General features: G+C 38.1%; 1 protein-coding gene across 5 annotated transcripts in view; it reads left to right on the top strand.

Annotated features, from left to right (window-relative positions):
- The first annotated feature begins 8,326 nt into the window (after positions 1–8,326).
- The window catches only part of KDM6A (lysine demethylase 6A), a 167,951-nt gene continuing 152,929 nt past the window's right edge, over positions 8,327–23,348 (top strand). For all 5 annotated transcript variants that reach the window (XM_083362452.1, XM_083362453.1, XM_083362450.1 and 2 more), the window contains exons 1-2: positions 8,327–8,593; positions 8,905–8,968. In XM_083362452.1, coding sequence (XP_083218578.1) covers positions 8,412–8,593; positions 8,905–8,968 — 246 coding nt within the window. In that variant the 5' untranslated portion in view covers positions 8,327–8,411. The remainder of the gene's footprint in view (positions 8,594–8,904; positions 8,969–23,348) is intronic.

Below are 23,348 nucleotides of genomic sequence, written 5' to 3'. Positions count from 1 at the left end.
TGGTTGTTAGCATATGGATGTTTATGATTGGTTTTTTTTTGCTTTTATACCTTGTACTTAGCTCTGGGAAGTCGGGGGGGAGGGGGAAAGGGGTAGGGAGGGAGGGGTAGGGGAGGGGGGACCGTTAAAGATAAAATGTATGTTAAAACTTTTCAATTAAAAAAAAAGAAAAAAATTCTCCTTAATAAATTATTGCACATGGAATATAGAACTTCAAGCCCATCTAATGCATTTTGATTTGGCAATTAGAATAATCTGACATAATTTTTAAGAAATTATACTGCAGTGGACAAATATTAAAATTGAGTTTGTCTGTTGTTGGAAAGCACTGGAAAACTTTCCAATTGTAAATTCAGAATCTAGATTAGCAGTTTGAAATGTTCCTGGAACAATTTTTTGACGTTAACCTGTGATACTTGTCGGCTACCAAACTTTTCTACCCCCTCAACTGCAAAAATCACCTACAATAAAACAGCATTCTTATAACTCAGTCACCTTTTAAATACAAGTGATAATATATTTTAGAGTTTCTTGTATCCTTGACATTATTTTGAAAATTTTAAAGGAGGAATTCAAAATCTGGGATTTTTATTGGTTGGCTTAACAGGCTATTGTTCTTTTTTATAACACTGAGATTCAGATATTTGAATGTACGTAGCCTTAAGATGTAACAGAAATTTGAATCTAACTGATCAGCAAAAGACAAGTATAGTTTGTCTACAAAAAGACAAGTTTTCGATTTTAAGACCACAATTCAACCCGGAATTATGATTGTAAATGATTGCAGTTGCTAAGCAATCACCACATGACTGGCCCTGATGACATTTTTTTAATGGTGGTCATTAAGCCAACTATGGTTGTTAAGCAAAATCATTTTACTCAATGGGCATTTTTTTGCTGGAAATCAGAAGTAAACATTGGAAACTGGCAAAAAACCATAAAAAATCATAGTCATGTGATTGAGATACTCTGCAAATGTTATAATAATATGCTGGTTATTAATAATTTAACTTCTAAAAAAGTATACATGTTTAAACAAATAAATGCACATATTATCTGTAATTGACTCTTATTTGAGAAAGAAATATTTCCTGGATTAACTAAGCACCATTAATTCAACATTCTTTTAAAAAAATTCACTAATCAGCTCTTTGGTAGATTAGCAATTTGAACAAAAATTTTTTAGCCAACTGGCTAAAAGAAATGCTAGAAATGCTAGAAAACTCTTAACAGAACTTTTAAGCAAGAGTTTGTTAGCTATGGGAAATGATACACATATTAATTATACATATCCACCAATTTTATTGCTGCATGAAACTGATGTTAGGGGAAATACTTCATAAAACCTGCAAACTTTGTTGTTCTGAGAAAACTGTTCTTTTTAAAGTTTCCTATTGCCTGCATATTAAGAAGACTTGATAGTGTGATGGCCCTTAGTCTAACAACTCCTGCAAGCAATGCACTGTATATAGATATTCTAAATGTCAGAGATCAAGAAGACAGCCTTCAAGTGACAGGCAGATGATAAAGTTACTGCCTGGCAACCATCCCTCAGGAGAAAGTTCAAAAAGCAGTCACAGAAGGGCCCAGATTCTATGCATATAACTTCTAAACTTAGAGCCACAGGAGTAAGGCCTCTAAGATTTGATGGAATGGGTAAGTTGCTATGGGAACAAGTCGTTCTTAGATAATCTGGTCCTGGGCAGTTTTTGAGTTGTATAAGCAGACAAAATTGGAAATTAATGTAACAATATCAGCACAAAAATATAGTTATGGAGAATACAAATTAACAACTTGGTTTTTTGTGTTCTTATTGAATAGGAATTCTCAAATGTTTTCTAAAAAGTAGGTTAAATACATACTGAGCTTTGGGGGGAAGGGCAAATTTATGATAAATAAAAGCTAATGTAAGATCTATGTTAGAACGGATGACTAAGGTAAACCCCATCAATTTTCAGGAAAAATTAAACTGACAGAACAGCAAGAATTGATAGAAACTATTTCACATTACGAAGTCAGATGTATTCATAATCCAAAAACCACTTTCAGAGGAGTTACTACAAACTCACTAGTTATTGAAACTCTTGTGAGGCAGCAGTCAACATCAATATCAGCACTGCAGCTTATTTGAATTAAAATTCATCTTATTTGTTGGTGGCAACTTAATGCCCCATTTTATTAATTAAAATTATGTTAATGTAGTTTTCTTGGTTTGCCATTGCTTTCTTTAATGAGTCAGTATCCCCAGTAACCTCTGCTTCTTATCCAAAACCTAGCCAGATCTAACCTTGCTTAGATTCTGAGCCCAGACATGAACAGTCACATACTACCAGTTGTTGAAGCTGTAGTTCTTAAAATTATCTCACAAAATTGCCTTGAGGAAATTTAATTTAAAGAAGAATTTGTTTGGCATAACCCTAAGAGTCTGTACTTTCCTATGTAGTTATTCTTGATAAAAGTGAAATTAACTTCAGTCCCAGAACCAGACTGGAAGTCAAATAGAAATAAAACTCATTCAGGCTCACGCAGACATATGTGAAGTTAAACAACTTCTGTCCTCTTTAAAATCTTATCCCAAATACCTACTGCTCTGATTTTCAGCATTTTTTTTCCCTGCCAGAATAACAGTTAATCAGTGAGGCATTTTTATAACTACTCAGATCAACACATCCACTCAAGTCCTTATAAGCCAACAAAATATTCAGATAATATATTGTCTCTAGTAGCTTGTCTACATCCTTATTTTTAAAGTATGCCTTCACTGAGAAAAAGTCTGAAGGGTGCTTTTTCTTATAATTTACATTGGAAAACTACAAGGAATTGAATTGGAAAAAGTTGAATAATCTGGATTTTGCCCCAAACTTGACTGTAGTGATCAAGTCCTTGGACCAACTTCCTACCTAGAGACAATTCCCAAGGAAAATGAAGTGTTTCTGTTTTTTCTTGACTTCTCAGCAGCCTGCAATACTATCTGGAGAGAAAGTCTTCTCAAACTAATCAATACCTTGCCATAAAACCGTTGCCTTGATTAACAACATGTTGAGTAACAATTTATTTCAAGTTTTCACAGGATTTAATAGAGACTGATATCATAAATTGAATAATTTATATAACCGACCACAAGGATCAGTGCTATCTTCTCCTCTTTTTAACTTGTACATCTATGATCTGCCTGAAACTGTTTCAAGAAATTTAATTATGCCGATGATATCAATCTCACAGCCCAAAAAACCAACTTCAGTGATGCAGAGGACATCCTTTCTCTAGAATTCCAGAAGCTGGATTACTTCAAAAAATGTCACCTCTAATCAAGCCTAACAAAAACAGAAATAGCCTCATTCCACTTCAGTAATACGTACGCAAATTATCAGCCTTCAGTGAAATTCCAGAACCATATTTTACCATGTAATAACTCTCCAAAGTACCTGGGGGTAACACTACCCTTCCGACCATATTTGGAAAAAATAGCTACAAAATTGAAAAGCTACCATTTACTGAACAGACTTGCTAGAACATCCTGGGGTGCTGATGCTAACACCCTATGAACAACAGCCTTGGCTTTGGTTTTCCAGTTAAATATTGTGCCAGCATGTGACCTAACAGCACCACACTCGATTGATGTCCAACTCCACCAGACAACGCGTATCATCTCTGGAACATTGTGTGCTATTTGTGCGCACTGGTTACTAGTACTTAGCAATATCATACTGTCCCACATAAGGTGACATGTTTATATTCGGTTATGGTCAAGGATGCTAAACAAGGTCCTCCCTATTCACCAGGAAAATCCACAGCCCAAAACAAAATTGAAATCCCATAGGCCAGCATGGAAAACAATGATTCACTTAACATCTGCCCAGTTTAACCCCCAGAATGCCTGGAGAGAAGAATGGTTAAATGTACCTTCTTGTGGTCTGACCATTAGTGATCCATCTACCAAACCACCTGGTTTTGACTGATCTCTATCTGGACAAAATTGAACAGAATTAGGTGTGATACTGAAAGAATTGCCTCCGCCCTGTATCATTGAGGATGGAAAGATCCCCTTTATTTTGATTGTGGTGCTGATACGCAAACTACTCAACATATTGTGTAAGATTGCCCACCTTGTGTGTGCTCTGGTTCTCTAGAAGACCTTCACAAAGCAACGCCTGAGGCAATTGCCTGGAAATTGAATTGGACATCCAGTTATGAGATCACTGTAGAAGTTTTGTGTATAATTTACATGGATTGCATGTATAGATTTACTTCTTTTCTGTCATGTTTGTATCATATGTTAAATAATAATGGAAAAGAGCAAACTGCATACGGCTTCAGACACTGTATACTTATAGAACGGGTGTCAAACTCGCAATGTCAGGTGACATGTTGCGACATATCACAACTTTTTTTCCATTGCCGGCAATGGGATCGGCGCCTTTTTGGCATGACGCATCCAGCCCCATGGGCCAGCAGTTTGACACCCCTGTTATAGAATAAGACTGTTTTAATATGACCAAGTGCTTATGGGCAAAGCTCTTCATATTCCAGTTCTGATTTAAATTGTACCTATAGGTTTGCATGAGGTGTGGAAAGCGAAAAGTTGCAGCATTAAAGAAGCTCTTGTTTTATGTCTGCCAAAAGATTTTAGCCAACCAATAAATTTGATGAACCAATTATTTCTGCCTATTTGGGAAGTCTCATGCTTTTCCCCACCCACCCACTAAATCAGTTAGGTTTTGTGTTATTGATCAATGGTTAATATTACCTCTGAATTTACGTCTCACACAATAATCTCAACAAGCATCTTGCACCAATCAATTGTATCTGTGACAAGTAACAACTTTTTGGACATGGATTTTAATACTAGCAGGCAAAAAATGAACAAAACTGGCCACCTTCTTATCCTCTCCTTAGAAATGTCACATTCAGCAACCCGTTGGTTAGGAACAAGTTATAACCAATTATATAATCCTAATTGATGGTAGTCTTTGTAAATCAATTTGGTTTAAACTTACCCAGAGCAAGTAACAAAAAAAAAATGTAGATGCAAAACTTATTTTTTCCATGGTAAGCTAAACTGGAGAGCAAAACACAATGCTCAACATCAAACATGTTTTTAAAAATTATACTTATTTCAGAGGCTACTGCTTTAAAATATTAACTTTTTTTCAGGTTGCTTCCACAGTATAATTGGGAAAGAATACAGCATGACATTTAAAAATGGAACACTGTTGTAAAGTTATTTTAGGTAAACCAAACTGGCATTTTTGGGCCTACCATTAAAACGTATAAAAAGACTTGTAAATAGGTAGAATAGCATTCTACATATTTTAAGAACAATCACACTAGAAAATTCCAGTTCTTTTCAGATTCAAAGATTATTTACAAAACTGGCCTATACAGCAAGAACACGTCATGCATTAGCACTAGCTTTTGTCCATTAAAACCCAGGAATTTCTTAGAGCTTATTACACATGGTCATTATGTAGACCTTTATTACTTTAAAGCAGATGTGAAGTTTGGAAACCATATTACAGGAAAGAGCTCAGGGCAGCATTTACAAATACAGCACATGCTGAACGGTGACACACCATCATTAGCAGAAATACAAAATGAGAAATATGGGAACAGCTAGTACAGCGGGCTGGAAAGGCAAGCTATTTCAGTTCTTTCTTTTCCATATTTTCTTTCATGCCTCCTTTCTCGCTCCATGGGAGAAACTGGAAAATCCGAAGACGTTTACTTCACGAACTCTCGCTGGAGCCAAGAAACATTCACTTCCCACACTGTACGGTGCCCCCCCCCAAAAGAAGTCATTCGTACCGCTCTCCCTCCCTAACACGTCCCGCGTGTCTATTCCTAGATAAGATAATCCGCACAGAAAGAAGGGAGTCTCCGAAGAGGCCTTTGGGCAGTTTATTCCTCCTGCATCAAAGGCATGAGCTCAAGGCCTTGCATTAAAAATTGACTTCTTGCACGGAAAAAACCCGCCTTCAGTTATTTCACTTATCAGCGCTGGGGGGAGGGGGGAGAGGCTCCCCCCTCCCCCCCAGCGCTGATAAGTGAAATAACTGAAGGCGGGTTTTTTCCGTGCAAGAAGTCAATTATATAGATAGATAGATAGATAGATAGATAGATAGATAGATAGATAGATAGATAGATAGATAGATAGATAGATAGATAGATAGATAGATAGATGATAGATACATATAGATATAGATACAGATATAGATATATAGACATATAGATAGATAGATATAGAAAACTTGTAAGCCGCCCTGAGTCTTCGGAGAAGGGCGGGATATAAATGTAATAATATATATAGATAGATAGATAGATAGATAGATAGATAGATAGATAGATAGATAGATAGATAGATAGATAGATAGATATAAGTTAGGCCCCCTAAAAGCGTAGCTCGTCTCTGGCGAAGGAGGCGAGCCAAGCCGGCAGCAACCAGAACCACCCACCCGCCCTGCGACCGCCGCCGCTACGAGGCGGCACCATTTCTCCGTTCAGCCCGCGCGGAGCATTTAGCGAAGAGCGGCGAAATACCGCCCAGTTAGTCCAGATCTGTTAACGGGAAGAGGCGCCACTCAGGCAACCGCCCACTTCTTCGTAGCGTCCCGCTAAGGCTCGGCTCCGTGCCCGGACTGATTCCTCTCGTCACAGACGGCGCTCAAGGGGAAGCCATGATTGCTCGTTGGTGCCAGAAGAACCACGCCCCAGGCCGTCCCAACGGGTAGCGGGAGGGGCACACGCGTTGGCAAAGAGTACGTACACACACACACGCACGCAGACACACACTATCACTTGCGCATCCCCACCAAGGGGGCCGCCGCCCGCCCAGCCGTAACTACAATCGGCGCTTGGAAGGCCCTAAGCTCTCTCGCGGAAATGCAGCCGCTCCGCAACTAATTGAAAGGGCGCGTACGAACTTGCTGATCATGAGTGACAAAGCCGTTTGACTGACTGACCGACTAGCGGTCGAATGATAACCCGAGAATGTAATAAAAATCCCGCCCTCTCTGCTAATATTGTGCATCCAGTGATGAGGATGGAAACCTAAGAAATAGAATACGATTGAATGTTTCCGGTTTCTGATTGACCTTTCGAAGTACCTACCACATGTCGGAAAAGAGTGATGAAAACGCGTAGGGATAAATATTCTGGCAATAAACAAATATAACAAGAGGTTTTCATTTCATCGCTACGCTTAGCACTAATCATGCCTTCCCTCCAAAATGGCTTTTGAGTTCTAAGAAAGACTTCATTTGCTTGTTGGAATAGATCCCTTCCCTATGTTTTTTAATTACGAGAGATTAGCTTGGTTATTCGGTGCCCGGCTTCTTGGCAGGTCAAATACTTCAACTGGCAAAATTTTACAATACATGAAAACCTGCCTGTTTAAAAGATATAAATTAACAAGAGGCGGTTTTGGCTAGCGAGAACACCGCATCCACTTTTCCTAACAAGATCAAAAGACGCGTTTGGTAACCATCTTTTCGGAACCGAAACAAACTTTTATGGGTAGGAGAATGCATTCCTTAATTTCTGTCTGCAACGTTACCTTGTCAAGGCATCTGAATTCAACCCATTTTAAATTCACGTACTGTAGCTTGCAAACTTCTGGAGAAAATTCTAGTAGTTTACAAAAACTTAAAGACTACGTGCCAATTTAAATAATTCTTTCAGTGATGGGATCCTTTGAAATTTGCCCCGTTTAATTCCCCTTGCCGCATGTGAGGGGTCTCCACATATTGCAGTTGGAAGGTCTGAAAATACAGCCTCAACTACATAATGGCTTTTAGCTCCTCGATCCGAGCAGCGCCGATAACCAAGCTCGAGCGTAGCGCTAGAAGAGCGCTGCGACTGACGTAAGTCAACAAAGGTCACGTGTCCACGCCTAAGCGCGGGGATTGGCTGCGTGGGCACAGGGAAACGGGGTGGGGAGGGGGGGGGGTCACGGTGGCGGCGTGGGGTTCGCTGTGTGACACAATTACAACAACTTTGTTCAGCTGCCGGGGAAGTTTGTACAGGCAACAAATACACCCCTCGCGGCCGGGCGCGGGTCCCTGTCACCTCGACCTCCACTCACTTTTCGTCGCCGGGGCTGGCGGCTAAGCAGCGATGTAAACACTGCTCCGTCACCGCCAGCAGCAGCAGCCGCAGCCTCCTCCTCCTTCTCCTCCCACTCCCCCCCCCCCCGGTCTTCAGCGCTGGGGCTCCCTTCCTGCTCCCTCCTCCTCCGATCAGCGGGGCTTCCCCCCGCCTTTCTCTCCCTCCCCCTCCCTGCCGGCTGTTGTTGTTGTAATAAAAGTTGTGGTGGTGCGTGTGTGTCGGGCACCCCGCCCCGCCCGGCACTGGGGGGGTGTTGGGGCGCGCGGGGAGGGGGGCTTGCGATCGTGAGTTAATTACGTTGCGTTTCCATGAAATCGTGTGGAGTGTCGCTCGCCGCCGCTGCCGCCGCCGCCGCCGCCGCTGCCGCTGCCTCTACTGCTTTCGGTGATGAGGAAAAGAAAATGGCGGCGGGGAAAGCGAGCGGCCAGAGCGAGGAGGACTTCGCCAGCCTGACAGCGGAGGAAAGAGAAGTCCTCTCTGGCCTCGACAGGTACTCAGACGGCAGCCTCCGTGTCCCGGCTCGTCCGGTGATCTCTCTTGCCCGCCCGCCCGAGGTGTACGAGCGAGCGAGCGGGCGAGCGAGCGTGTGTGTGTGTGTGTGTGTGTATGTGCGCGTGAGAGGGAGAAAAAGCCGAGTGTGAGTGTGGCGGTGCTCTTGGGCCGGAGCGAGGGCTCTGCCCCTGCCAGCGAGTGCGAGGGAGCGCACGGAGCGATCTGTTTGGGGCGGGGTGGGCTGGGGGACTCCGCGAACGTGTCTGTTTTGCTCAATCTCTCTCTGTCGCTTGATTCCCCCTTGTGCAGCCGACTCTTCGGATTTTTAAGGCTTCATGAAGATGGCGCCAGAACGAAGGCCTTGCTGTTAAAGGTAAGGGGACTGGGGTGGGGGAGGAGGCAACCGACCAGGGAGCCACCCTCCCGGGTTTGTGTGTGTGTATGCGTGTGTGTGTGTGTGCACACTTGTGTAAGGAGCCTGTGTGAGTGTGCTGGAGAGCTGCGGAATTAAACCGTCACCTCGCGACCGTGAGGTTCGGCATCGCGCTGACTCCCCCTTGCTCGCTTGGCTCTCGGGAGAGAACCGCTCGGCTCTTCCCTTCTCCGGCCCGCTGGAATAGAAAGCTCCCGTTGCCCACTTTCAGGGATTTATCCAAAAAGTAGGGTAGAAGGTGCCGGCCCGATTCTCTCCCATTTAGGAGCGATCTATCTTGAGTAATGAGAAGATCGGGCGATATTTAATTAAGGACCGCTTCTCGGGTTTTGTTTTGTTTTTTAATTGCTGAAGGGGGAAAAAAAAAACCCGGACCGAATTGAATCGCTGAAAATGAATTGATATAAATAGGAAGAAGGGTATTGAAGAAACGTGGCGCCTCTTCCGTGGTGTGTCACTCTCAGGAGTCTGTCGCAAACTGATTTGTTTACTCGTGCTGTATCCATCTTCCTTGCAACGTGCATCTTCATTGAACGATTTGGTTTTTCTTAAGCTTTTCACTTCGTAGGACGTTTCTAGAGAACGGGTTGTAGGTTGCGGCTGTTTTTGTACAACTGACTAAAGAGGTATCTTCTTTCAGTAAAAAAAAAAAAAAGTTCTTGGTCCTGTCATTTAGTTAAGTAATGGCTTCTCCTCTTGGCCCAAGATGGCCGGACAGGGAGGAGAAAAGAACTTGGTGGGAGGAGGTAAACAGAAATAAATACTCAGAATGTATATGCAAATATGTGTGAAATGTTTGACTTTTTAGGAGCTGCATAGGCTGATGTGTCAAAAGAGTTATCCTACTTGAATTTAGTAAAAGCAGAGCTGTTGGTAAATCTTATTAACCTGTAGCATATCTACCTAAATTACATAGATTTTGATACAAATTAATTTATAGGACAAATCTTATTAGAAAACAAGAAATGGTTTATATTGCATTACTTGAGATTTTTTTTCCAATGCTAATATCTCACAGCTTTAGTTTTAAGTTAAAATGATTTCCTTTTTTTAAGAATGTTCATTCAATTTATTGATCTACTGTGGGTATAATATCAGCTTTTCTGCATTTCTTCTTTTATAACCAAGTAATTTAGCATAAAGATAAATGATTTGGGGAATTTTTTGATGGAATGAAGTTCTTGTTTCTAGTGACATTGTTTTTAAAAAGACAATCTTTAAAAATGTCGAAACATTTTTTAGATATTTACATATGTCAGATATTTATGATGGGAGCTATCTGAATTTGAAATCTTAAAATATTTCATTTTCTGGCACAAAGTGCAATCATTCAGTACACAAAGAGTGTTTAGGTTTTAAATGTTGGACTACAGTATTAATGTTTGACGTGATTTTAAAGAAAGGGTTCTAAGGAGTAATATGCTATTAATTTCTCTGTAACTTAGGTTATGTATTTACTGGGTATAATTATAGGAAAATCATGGGCTGATTTTCTTTTGTTTCATTGATGTAAATTTAATGGTTAGTATGTACTAAAATATGTTGTGATTTTCTATTCAATATTTTAAAATAGGTTGTATATTAAATCTGTATTAAAATTTTAATTGTAGGAATATCAGAAGTCAAATTATTGGTCCTAACCTCACAGAATTCATAAAACTGAATAGCAGGGTTTCGGCCATATTTTCCCCCCACTTTTGTATAGAAATTAAATGGGGATCTTCTGCATGTAAAAATTATTTGCTTTCTACAGTACTTCAGCTCCTTCTTTACATATATTTCTACTCTGAAATATATCTTATTAAATTTGATAGGTAAGTGGATATAGCATAAATGGTATCAGAAATTGCACATTTATTTATTTATTTATTTATTTTAATTCCATTTATATCCCGCCCTTCTCCAAAGACTCAGGGCGGCTTACAAGCTTAGCAGTAGCCTTCATTCTATGTATATGCCTGCATCAGAAGAAAACATTTTAAATAGCTTTTAGTTTTGCAGAAAGAACACAGTCAAACTATTTTCATATTGGTGCCTTTGAAAGTATTATGACAGTAACTTTCAGAATTCCCAGCTATCATTTCCAAAATGTTTTGTTTCCATCGAATTTGAGATTGAAGAAGAATATTAAAGTTTATTTTCTAGAATAAGTTTACATTAGGCAAAGAAAATAGAGTGGTACCTTGGTATTCATCATTAATTGGTTCTGGGAGGCGATGAGTACCAAAAATGATGAGTATAAAACAGATTTTTCCCGTAAAGAATAATGTAGTGAGTCATAAGACAGCTGACACCAATCAGTTCTAGCTTGTGCATTACCAAACAAACAACGAGTACCTGCACAAATTTTTGTGTCAAAATGCGTTTTGATGAGTTTCAAAGTAGTTGAATACCAGGGTACGACTATAGTTGAATTACGTAGGAGGTAAATTATAGATTTGTTGTAGACAGATGTGTATATGTGAGAGTCCAGTTTGTAAGCATTTTGGGTAAGGTAGCCCAAATCAAAGAAACTATGATGGTCATAATTACCTAATAGTTGATGATAATAAAGTCAGACTATGGATAGTTCAACAAGAGAGCACTCAGTTTAGGCCATCTTGCTCTGTTATGCTCTAGGAGTTTTAGTCTACAATTCAGTTCATATTCTAAGATGTATGGTGTAAGACATTAATTCATCTTTAGGTACAAGTTTTGGAAAGTTTGCTTTAAGAAATAATGAGAACAGTAGAAAATTGGAGTGAGGAATTCTTCATTCTTACATGTTAATATTGATGCTTACAATCAGCAAGAGAAACCAATCTAATAATTCTCCAAACTATTTTACCTTTTTAAAGGCAAAATTAAAGCTGCAAGTTAAGTATTTCAAAATCTGTGGGTTTCAGCCTGAGTCTAGTATTGTTCATTAATAGTTATAATAAAGATTGTGTGGTCTTGCTGTTTAAAATAGAGCTTTCAAATTGTAGGAAAAGTTGAAGAAACTATTGCTTATTTGCAGAGTCAGGGTTTTGAATCCAGAGATACTGCTATTTGTACAGATATGGATGATAAATGAGACACCTGTGTAAGAGCGTGGAAATGTCAAGTATTTTCCTCTTGAATAGTGATTAAATCCATGATCGCCATGAAACCTCTCTCTCAAGCTTGTTATTTCTGTTCCTTTTGATTGTTTCAATTGTTTTATAAGAAAAATTGAGTTAAATATTCTCCAAAGTGATAGCCATGTTATGAATCAGCTCCCATAAGTAGTAACATAGTTATCACTTTAGAGAAGTTAAACCCAGTTTTTCTGCTGTCAATTTACATTATTATTTTAAATTATTGTACAATGTTGCTTTTAGATGTATTTTAGGAGATACATAGCTTAGGTTCGCAGTATTGTACTGTTATAGATATGATAACCTCATCTGTCTTTTAAATTTTTGGCATAAGTACTGCTGTTTTCATTGAAATTGGAAATAATATGTGTTTATTTTGATGAGTAGAGATTGATACTCAATTTATGATGTCAGTTACTCTGTTTTCTCATATATGCTGCATTTAGGCTCTGACAAAGTAAAAAGACATAGAACTTGCTAATGATTTCTATAATTTTATCAAGTAAAATGCTAGTGTGAATGTTCCTGTTCAATCTGCTCTAAAATTTACATAAACATCTGAAGCATGGAACTGAAAAGAAAATTGAAATGGTGGCGGTTTCCTGATAACCAGTTTAAAGCATTTTTGGTGATTAAAACAAATATGATAGTAAAGTGACTTAATGATTCTTGAATAAGTCCAGTAAACAGCAATTAGCAGTTATTAATTAATAATTGATTACAAGTAGGTAAATGGTAGAACAGCTTGGAGTGTACAGTATTCTCAGCCAATGATCTATATACCGGCTATATACCTGTTTCTGAAAACTGCATTACCATATATTAGGACTTTGTATGTGAAGGCTTAAGAAAATGAAAACCTTGCACAGAAACCTTCCCATCCCTTTCCCCATGTTTTTCTGGCATCTCATTTCCTAATTAGAAAAAAAATCAGCCTAAAAAGTATATTTGTTACCCAGGAGAGTGATATGGATATTATAAAGCAAACATGCCTCATAAATAGCTCAATACAGTATAGGAACGTCTAATATAAAATCATTTACTCTGCTTATTAGTATGCTGATAAGTAATATGTCAAAAAGCTATGACAGAAATAGTAACAATTGTTTAAAAATATGGTTAATATTAAATTATCAGTTAATATTAAAATGGAATTGGACAGTTATAATCAAAGCTTCCAATTGACAACTTCTTCCTCAATAACATCCAGTGTTTTACGTAGAGTTACACATGTTAGTAATGCTGTATCAATAAAGTAGCATTTAATGAAGTTTTATTGCCCTGCAGTTAAATGAATACCTGCATGCATAGAAACTACCATCAATAGACATTTTAAGTAACACTTTAAATTCACCCTCAATCATTATTACCCATTCTCTGCGTCATTGTTATGGTATATTACGGTCTGCTTAAAAGAGATGTCTTATTTAATATTGGAGCATTTTGTTTTCAAAGAAAGTAACTGTGAAAGATTCTTTATAACTGACATCTTCATTTTCTCATTCCTGTATAACTCCATGTTAATACATTTACATAGCAGATATGGTATCGACTGAATTTAATAGAAAGTTGATAAAAGTTCATTTGCATGATAAACTCACAGCTAATAGGCGTCTAGAAAATTTTATTTTATTTTTAAAATATTGTAGCTTATGTAATGGCATACTAAGTTGTGTTTATTGGTTTATTTTTCTACTGCTTCAACATGTTCTGTAATCTTGAAAACATACATACCATTTGGATTTTAGAGGATGTGCACCTTGTGTTCTAGTATAACCACTTTTATGTTGAAATATCAAATTGACTCTAGGGAAAGTTTTGAGCAGTTGAACCAAAATTGGATTAATGCACCTTATCAAGATCATTTTGAAGTTTCCCAATGAATAATACAAGGATTATTTCCCAAATGGAATAACTTGTTTGGAATGAATGAATATTACAATTTTAAATAATATAGTAATTCCTGAAAGAATTAAATAGAGTTAGTGAGTGTTTATAAATATTACACTGTTTTTTACAATACATTATTACAGAAATAGCTAAGGTAAGAAAGTATTCTGTTACAGTTACATATTGGATATACTGCATAGACATTTTGGAAGAGGATGCTACATCAATTTTAATTTATTTAAGTAATCATTTGCCTTGTTCTTTAATATTAAAATCTTACCACTTTTGATATGCAATCTACTAATTCATCAGACTTGTATAGAATAGTAAATTTTAGGTGAAAGTAACATCTGTATTTAAATTTTATGATATAATGATAAAGCAGTAATATGTTCAAAATATGCTTTACTAATTTATGAATACATTTTATTACTATATTGGTGGTATGATGAGTTGAGATTTTATATAGTGATTCAGAATATTTTTTTAATTTATTCTAATCTCTTAACTATACTAAATTCCAGCCATACAAATATATATAAAAAAAATATATACTTTGATTTCTCCCCCCCCCCCCCCCGGTAACACAGAAGCCATCTCTGATATTTTTGATGATTTTACATGTGTCCTGCTATATTTATTTGGTAGCTTTATTTACTGACTTTTATTGAGCAGCTCAAAGCAGTGTATGTAGTGTTCCCCCTCCCGTTTTTATCACAACTATAATTGAGTGAAATAAATTGAACTTTATATCATTATATCTTAATTTGGATTTATTGTATAGATTTCAACTATCCAGATTTCCTTAGCCAATAGAAAAATGCTGGGGATAGAAATCCACATATCTGGAGTTGTGAAGGTTGGGGAACATGCAATACACTATGGATAGATGTTTACTAAGTTTCGTTAGAGGTGTATTGCATAGGTTCATATATTTGGACTATACAAGAAAATGTTGTGAAGTTTTAACGTGAAATTGTCTGCTTCTTGAGCTATTCATAAATTGCTTCAGATCAAATGCATATACACTAAAGCATAGCTTTGGAAGATATTAATACTGTAGTGACATTATCTGGTATATGGACCAATGATGATAATGTAGTTAGCAACTTGAAATTGCCTTTTTTGTAGACAGTTTGAATATACAGTATATTTAATATGTAGTCTATCTAGTTAAATGTTAAAACATAGTGTTCTTATGGCCTAGAAAATATAAAGAATCAAGTTTCTTAGTGTGTATGTGCATGCAATCACAGATAATTGTTTATATTACCTGCTTACTAACAGTTTAGCAAAATTCTGATTGACAATTATACAGTATTAAAAAAATGAAAGTGGAATTACAAAGCATTTAATATCTTAATATCACAAGGTACATTTTTTACCAGATGTTAAGTGAGATACTGAATCTTGATGGATCAAAAAGTTGCATAATCGTAATGATACAGGATTGTTCATGGATCTCTTTAAAAATTAAAAATGAATGGAATCTTGAACCCTTTTTTTCCTGTTTATCCATTCATTGTGGATAAGAATATATTTTCCTGAACTGTGTGAGTTTCATTTTCCAAGGTGGCTAATTTATGGATATGTAGGCCTGCAAGAGTTGATGCATAAAAAAATAATAATTCTTCCCCAACCAAGATAGTTAAAAGAACATGTATTGATTGATAGTAATCCTAGTATAATCTAATAAATATGCTGGTAATCTGTTGACTACATAATCTTCAAGATCCTCAATAACCTGCTTTTCTTTCTGGCTCTGGTCAGTACAAGTAGTCCTATACTTACAACAGTTCATTTAGTAACCAAAATTACAATGGCACTCAAAACCGGCACTGATTTATGACAGTTTTTCACACCTATGACTGTTGCAGCAACCCCATAATCATGGGATCAAATTTCAGAAGTTTGGCAATTGACTCATATTTATGGTTGCAGGGTCCCAGAGTCATGCAATAATTTTTTTTCAACTTTCTGATCAGCAAAGTCAGTGCTTATCAGAAAGTTATGTTACTATCATATTACTAACTTAATAATCACAGTGATTCACTTAACAACTATGGCAAGCAAGGTTATAAAATGGGGCAAAATTCACTTAACTGTCTCACTTAGCAAACAAAACTTTGGGCTCAGTTGCGGTTGTAAGTTGAAGACTTTTTGTAGAGTGCTGAATGGTAATAAAAAATAGAAGTGTAGTCTCAGCTCCACTTAGAGAGATCATTGCAGGACCCATCTGGGTCAGTGACCGGGACCAGAGGTTTTGTCTTCTGAGCCTTTAGACTCGTGCTGGAGCCCCCATCCTCAGTGAACATCTCTCTTCGCTAGAGAGAAGTTCCCCGAGGATGGGGGCTCCAGCACAAGTCCAAAATCTCAGAAGACAAAACCTCTGGTCCTGGTGACCAACCCAGGTTGGATCCAGCAACATCATCCTGGGACATGTATATTTCCCTTCATTCGAGAGAGATCATTAGGTACCTTTTTGCATAGTTGTCATTTTTGGTTAATTAACAGGATATATACCATCCTTTTTTAGAAGAAGGGTAAGAAAAAAAATGAAAAAGCTGGGTGTGAGTATATTGTATATGTGTGTGTGTGTGTGTGTGTGTGTGTGTGGTTGTATATAAATATAAATTCATATTTCACCCTTCTAGATGGTTTGTGTTTTCCTCAATCTTGCCACCAGTGGGATCACTTTAGCCTTTACTTTGCATATCTTCTCTAGTTCCTCCTTCAAAATCTAGTACTTCTGGTTTACGTATTCCTTTTTCCTGATATCTCTATCACTTGGCTCCACCATATCATTGCCTCTGTCTTCTGGTTCTTGTCTTATTACTACAGTCTCTGGTTGATTGGCTAATGCCTGCCAATGTGAATTTGGATACATAAGTCCCATGGGATCTTATTCTTCATGACTTTCTGTGGAAGGTCTAGCCCAGGGGTGTCAAACTGCCGCCCTGCGGGCTGGGCGCATCATCCAGAAGCTGAGCCCACCCACCCCATTGCCGGCAATGACAAAACTGTCCTGATACATTGTGCGATGTCACGAGTTTGACATGTCTGGTCTAGCCTATACACTGTTAAATTGTCTCTGAGGTCTCTCTGTATCTTGGGTCCTATCTAGTGTGGTTTACTTCTTGTGTGGATTTGGTGCTTAGTGCCTGTTCTTGTGTTGCTCTGATCAGTTCCTGAGTGCTGCCTTTTAGCCCATCCCTTTCGGTCACTGGTAAGATTTACCAGTGTTGGCCACCTCAGCTATCTTGAAAGTACATTCCATGCAAGGTCTTGTCTCGCCATAGCACTTCCTCTGTTTGATCTTCTGCCCATGTTTGTGCTACCATCTCAGGCATTCTCTCAGAAGCTCATCTTTGAGCGCTATCTTTCTGATATTCTCCTGGATGCTCTGGAATTTGTACAGGACAGTGACTTTGACAGTCGCCCCATTATATGTAGTTAAGACTGCAGAAAAAACAATTGCAACCAGCCTACCTTCCATAGAAGACCTGTATATTGCGCAGGTCAGAAGGAAGGCTGAGAAAATACAGACCAATTCACATCCTGAACATAAACTGTTTCAACTCCTCCCCTCGGGATGCCGCTATTGGGCATTGCATGCCAAAACAACTAGACACAATTTTTCCCCACGTGCCATTACTCTGCTGAACACAGAATTCTCACAGTACTGTCTAATGTCTATGTATATTTACCCACATTGTAGGGCTATAGTATTATTATTATTATTATTATTATTATTATTATTATTATTATTATTATTATTATCCTTCATCTTTACTACCCTTTCATTAGTATTATTATTATGATTATTATTACTCTGTGTACTCTCATGTACTCTGAGAGCTTCTGCACTGGAGACAAATCCTTGTGTTTCTAATCACACTTGACGAAATAAAGTATTCCATTCCACATCCACATCCACCTCGATATATATCTTTGTTGGAAACATTTAAGTGACATACATTTGCCATGATAAATGCAAGCACTTATTCGTCTTTAGGTGTGCTTCAAAATGCATTATTATATAGTCTTTATCGTGTTTATAAAAATATATTGAATTAAGAACCTTTTGTATTTCATGTTGTTATGCACTGCTTTTTAGATTCTCTGGCCATCAATTTTGAAGAGGAAGTTAAGTGATCAGAAAACATCATCTACTTCCCAGTAGTATATCCGTGTGCTGGAGTGTGCACCTGGGGAAGTAATCTCTTTGCAGCACAGTTTTCCCAAGGAGTAGGCAGTACATTCTAAGGCCCAAATTAAAAGACTGCGTAGTCCTGAATTGGATGGAATAGGAAAGAGGTTCAAGATAGCCACACACCCTAGAACAGGGGTAGGCAACCTTGGCTCTTTTATGACTCGTGGACTTCAACTCCCAGAATTCCTGAGCCAGCATGGCTCAGCTTGGAAACCTCTCCCTTTCCCCTCAGTGTGGCTGGCTGAGGAATTCTGGGAGTTGAAGTCCACGAGTCATTAAAAGAGCCAAGGTTGCCTACCCCTGCCCTAGAATCTCAGGATATATCTAAGAGTAAAGACTTATAAGTTTAATTTGGCAAGATTCTATAATTAGATGTAAATAAATAAAGCATTGAACTTGATTGGATTTTGCTGTGTCATGTTTGGGCTTGGGCCTGAAAATTCAATATTATGTGATTATGATAGGTTGGTCACAATATACCCTTAATTTAGAACTCCAGACGTAATCTGTTCTAATGCAGTTTGACCCAAGGTATTCTAACAAGATCGTGGCTTGAATTTATAATGAGACTTAGAATATGGAGTTGCATTCCATTTTTAGTCTAGCATGAGAAAATGTCAGATCCCAAAATGTAGATCAGACCAAGAACTCAAATCCACATTAAGACTAACATATTAACATTGACTGTAATAACAGGATCTTGTTAAGTTGTGATTATGATTTACTTCCTTCTCTTTTAATAACGTGAATTCGGGAGCTGTACAGTAGGTATGAGATGTTTTGCATTTGTCCTTCATTGTTTGGGCTTTTATTAAGCAGTGTTTCCCTCCTTGTTGTTTTGGTAATAAATTCAAATAAAAGACTGAAAATCTAGAATTAGAGAAAACAATGCTCTTGTATAAGTTAATGACCAAAGACCCTCTGAAAGAGACCTATTTTCTCTTGCTTTTGAAGTGCAATAAGGCTGGGGTCCATTCATGCTTCAGAGTACAAACTGCTGTACTCTGTTGCAGAAGAGGAGAGTTGTTATAAAAACACCCATCTTGGGGCCAAATCTTGCCATACCTCCTAGTAGATGGAGACCATTGATTAGTGTTCTCTAATTGGGTAGGAAGATATCTAGGCCGCAAACCACATAGGACTTGATATAAGTGACCTGCATCTTGAATTGCACCCCAAAACATGCTGGAAACCAGAACAGTAATCGATATATAACAAGGGCATGAGTGACTGTCTTCAATACGTCCTCTACAGTAGTGGCCAAAATTGTGGAAACCTTTTGGGAAAAGTGTATTTTTGAGGTTTGATGGCTAATAAGCACTACTTTTTTTGGAGTAGCATCATGAAACTATGTATCAATGGAAAGATAATTTAATCAAGAATGTAATGCAACATAGTTTGTTCAATTATCTGCACTGTATTCTATGAAAAGTTATAGCCAAGTAACCAGAAAAAGGAAGCACAACTTGCTTAGGTTGATATCAGGTAGCTTTCCTTCATCTGATTGTAGCCAATGAGCATGAGTGTTTAGAGAGCCAATCAGGTGTCATCTTGTTTTGGCAATGAGCCAACCAGATCACAGTAGGATTCAGTTATTGATGTCATGTATTGAAGCTGAGAGGAGGACATTTGTCAGTGTGTTATGTGATCGCTATCACATTGGTTGGTTTTTTTTTCTTTCATTTAGTGAACTTGTAAAATGTAATAAAATTCAAGTAATGGTGCAAAGAGTTGACTGGTTGCCCAGAAAGCGATGTAAAGTAGTAGTATTAAGTGAACAAGGCTACAGTTATAAAGAAATTAGAAGAAAAATTGGTGGAAACTTAACCAAAGGTGGCATTTCTACTGTACACTTTTCCCAAAAGGTTTCCACAATTTTGGCCACTACTGTAAGGTAAGGTTGCAATTGTCATATCAGCTAAAGTTATGCAATAGCTTCATGGCCATGGTTTCTTCTTAGTCTTTAAGCAGGAGCTGTGAATCCATAAAGGCCCCCAGATTAAGAGTGCTCTTTCTGGGAGAGCCCAGCTCCATTAGGAGGCAAAGATTATACAATCCTGGAATTAGGCAGCTTCTGAATCAATAGCCACTGTCTTGTTTGGATTGAGTCTGAGCCTGTTTTTCCCCATCCGTATATTGACAGCCTCCAGGCACCAAGTTATGACTTCTATCACATCTTCCAAGCGGTCTTGATTGGAGATGTATAGTTGAATCTCACCTAATATAGATCAGCAGTTTCCAACTTTTTTGGCACCAGGGACTGGTTTTGTGGAAGACCATTTTTCCATAGACCGTGAGGGGGAGTGTTGTAGTTTTGCTCGTTCAGCCACTGCTCACCGCCAGCTGGGCAGCCCGGTTGCTAACAGGCCATGGACCAGTACCGGTACGGGATTGGGGACCTCTGCTATAGATGATATTTCATCTTAAACAGATGAATGAGCTAGCAGAAATGTAGATATTACACAGGATAACAGAAAGAACTGACCTCTGAGGTCTGTGGATCTAACTTTTTCTCTTCGCAGTCACCCACTGAACCCACTTATTTAGGTAGAAACAGAATTACCATAAAACAGTGCCTCCAACTCTCAGCCCTCACGTATGGTTCAGAAGGGTACTCTGGTAAACCCTGTCATAAATTCCTGAAAGAGGTAGAGGACAAGGATGGTTGTTCTACCTCAATCCAAGACCCACTCTAGGTCATCCATAAGAGCTACTAATGTGGTTTCTTTGCCATGCCCAGGTCTAAAACCAGAAGGGAATTTTCAAAATCTGTAATCTTCAGAGCTTTTTGCAGTCGCAACCCTCTCAAGGAAAAGTTAAAAATAAGATGATAATTTTATCAACTACAAGCCTCACCTCTTTATGGGGTAGGCAAATAAATGCCTCTTTAAGGACCTCTAGGATCTCTCCTTCCTGCCTTTCCTAAAGAGGCATTCACTACAGCTGCATACAGCTCCCAGTGCCCTCCCTAGCCACTTTAATTAGCTAGGTTGGATCCAGTTCACAAATTACATTTGATTTAACTGATGCCTATAACCTCTTCTGAGCTGCCTCTAAACCATGAACTGTCTTCAACCATAGAAGCTCACTAGGTGACTTCAAATCAGTCACTAACTGTCAGTCCATCCTTTTTCAAAGGGTGGTTGTTTGGGGAGAGAAGTAGGAGAAGAAAGCATTGGCTATCTTGAGCTTCTCTATCAAAGGCAGAATCTATGTCATAAATTAGAAATAAATGTGACTGAGATCAGATGTTTTGACTGGAATGTATCAATAGTGTAGATTTGTTGTACTCCTTTAAAATACTTTTAATCTCTATTAAATATCTGATGAAAATTGAAATGATCCCTAGATCTGGATTGGAGAATGCTTTGGTTAAAGATCAAGCAGCAGATTGAGGAGGTACGTGCAAGGAGGAGGTGTATTTATTAGGAACGGTGCTTATCCCTAATGAAGCTATTTATCAAGAATTTAAAAAGTAAGGCATAAGAACATATTGGTAGGCTAGATCAGCTAGCTAATGGCAGGCACAGATATTCCTTCATGCAGTTATATGGAAAGTGGCATCCAGTGAAATAAGAGATAGGTAAATTAGGACACTCTCCTCATTCACTAAAATACACTGTTCTTGGGATAATCAATGGATGGATTAATTTTAGAATTGCTGTGATGGGCAAATCCCTGAAAATGATATTTTCTATTTTGTCCTACCTTGGTTTTATACATAAACACACTCTGTGGTTGTCTATCCTTTTGACACAGTTGTCAGATTGCTGACTTTGGCATTCTGAAGAATCACCAGGGCTGGACTTTCAGGAGGTCAGAAATAGAATAGGTGACAATTATTATCTTGTGTCTTTTAAGAGAATATTAGATTTATCTTGCTGCTTTTAGAATCTGACACTTGGCCAAGTGTGATGCATTATGTTATAATTTAAAATTAGTATTCTGAGATTAAAAAATGTACTTTGGTTGTGTACTGCATTTCATCTGAAGATTGGTAGCAGCGGTTTAACAGTTGATGTGTTCACTCTTCTGAAGAATCACTTTACAACTTACCAAAATTTGTTTCTAAATTAAATGTGTAAAATTGGCAGTATACAAGTTAAAATTATATCCAGTAGAGCAGGGGTGTCAAACTACCGGCCCATGGGCCGGATGCGTCATCAGGAAACCATGCCCATCCCATTGCCGGCAGTGGAGAAAAAGCTCCGATACGTTGCGTGACATCGTGAGTTTGACATGTCTGCAGTAGAGTAAAAACAAAAGGAAACCTGTATTCCAGATCTAATATACCCAGCATATTAATAGCTCTTCGACCAAGGCATATACTTTCTAACTCTGTGTGAAGAAAGAGTCAGGTCTTCAAGGCCCATGTAAAGGATGGCAAGTTGAGTTTACTTGAACTATGAGTCGGGAGGAGGTGGGAGTGTCCTATTTCAGAGGCAGGTGATGCAACAGAAAAGTCATGCTGCCTCGATCTCTTCACTGTTTCAAGGATAGATCTGTGACATGCTTTTGTTTGCTTTTGTAAATATGGCTGCCCCTTTATACATTTTAATGTTTTACTATTAACCTTTTAATATTTTAATCACATTTTTCATGTCATCACTCTCTAATACTGGTGCTGGGAAGTTTTCACGCAGTGTCTTTGGTTTATATTTTAGCAAAGCTGTTGTCTTTGGTCAAAATGGAAGTATTTGCTGAAATGGCTGAACTTCTTGAGGTCTTGATGTAATCCCCATGTTACTCCTTGCTGGTCATTGGGGTCTTCTTTTGGAATTCAGTCACATTTTGAAGGTCAATATTTGATTCAAAAGAATGAAATATTTTTTTAAAAAAAATCTGTATCAAACCTGTAGCTCAGGTATTCCTTTATTAAGCATTGTTTTGCAGTAGAGCAACAATATAATTTGAAAGCATGCAGTACAGTTATTACCTCACCGAAAATTCCAGATGAGATATGAAATAATCTCTTGATCAGCCTCCTCAATGTTGTTATTGAGTTCTCCATATTTTTATGCAGACAACTTCATTATTGATGACGTTACCATGGCAAATAATTCAAAAGTGTTTTCATGCTTAATTGGTTATACAGTAGTAGTTATTAAAAGTTCACTTT

The sequence above is a fragment of the Vipera ursinii genome (genome assembly GCF_947247035.1).
Source record: "Vipera ursinii genome assembly, chromosome: 4".
Taxonomy (NCBI): domain Eukaryota; kingdom Metazoa; phylum Chordata; class Lepidosauria; order Squamata; family Viperidae; genus Vipera; species Vipera ursinii.
The sequence above is the reverse complement of the archived record's forward strand: the minus strand, read 5'-3'. Positions and strand labels throughout refer to the sequence as shown.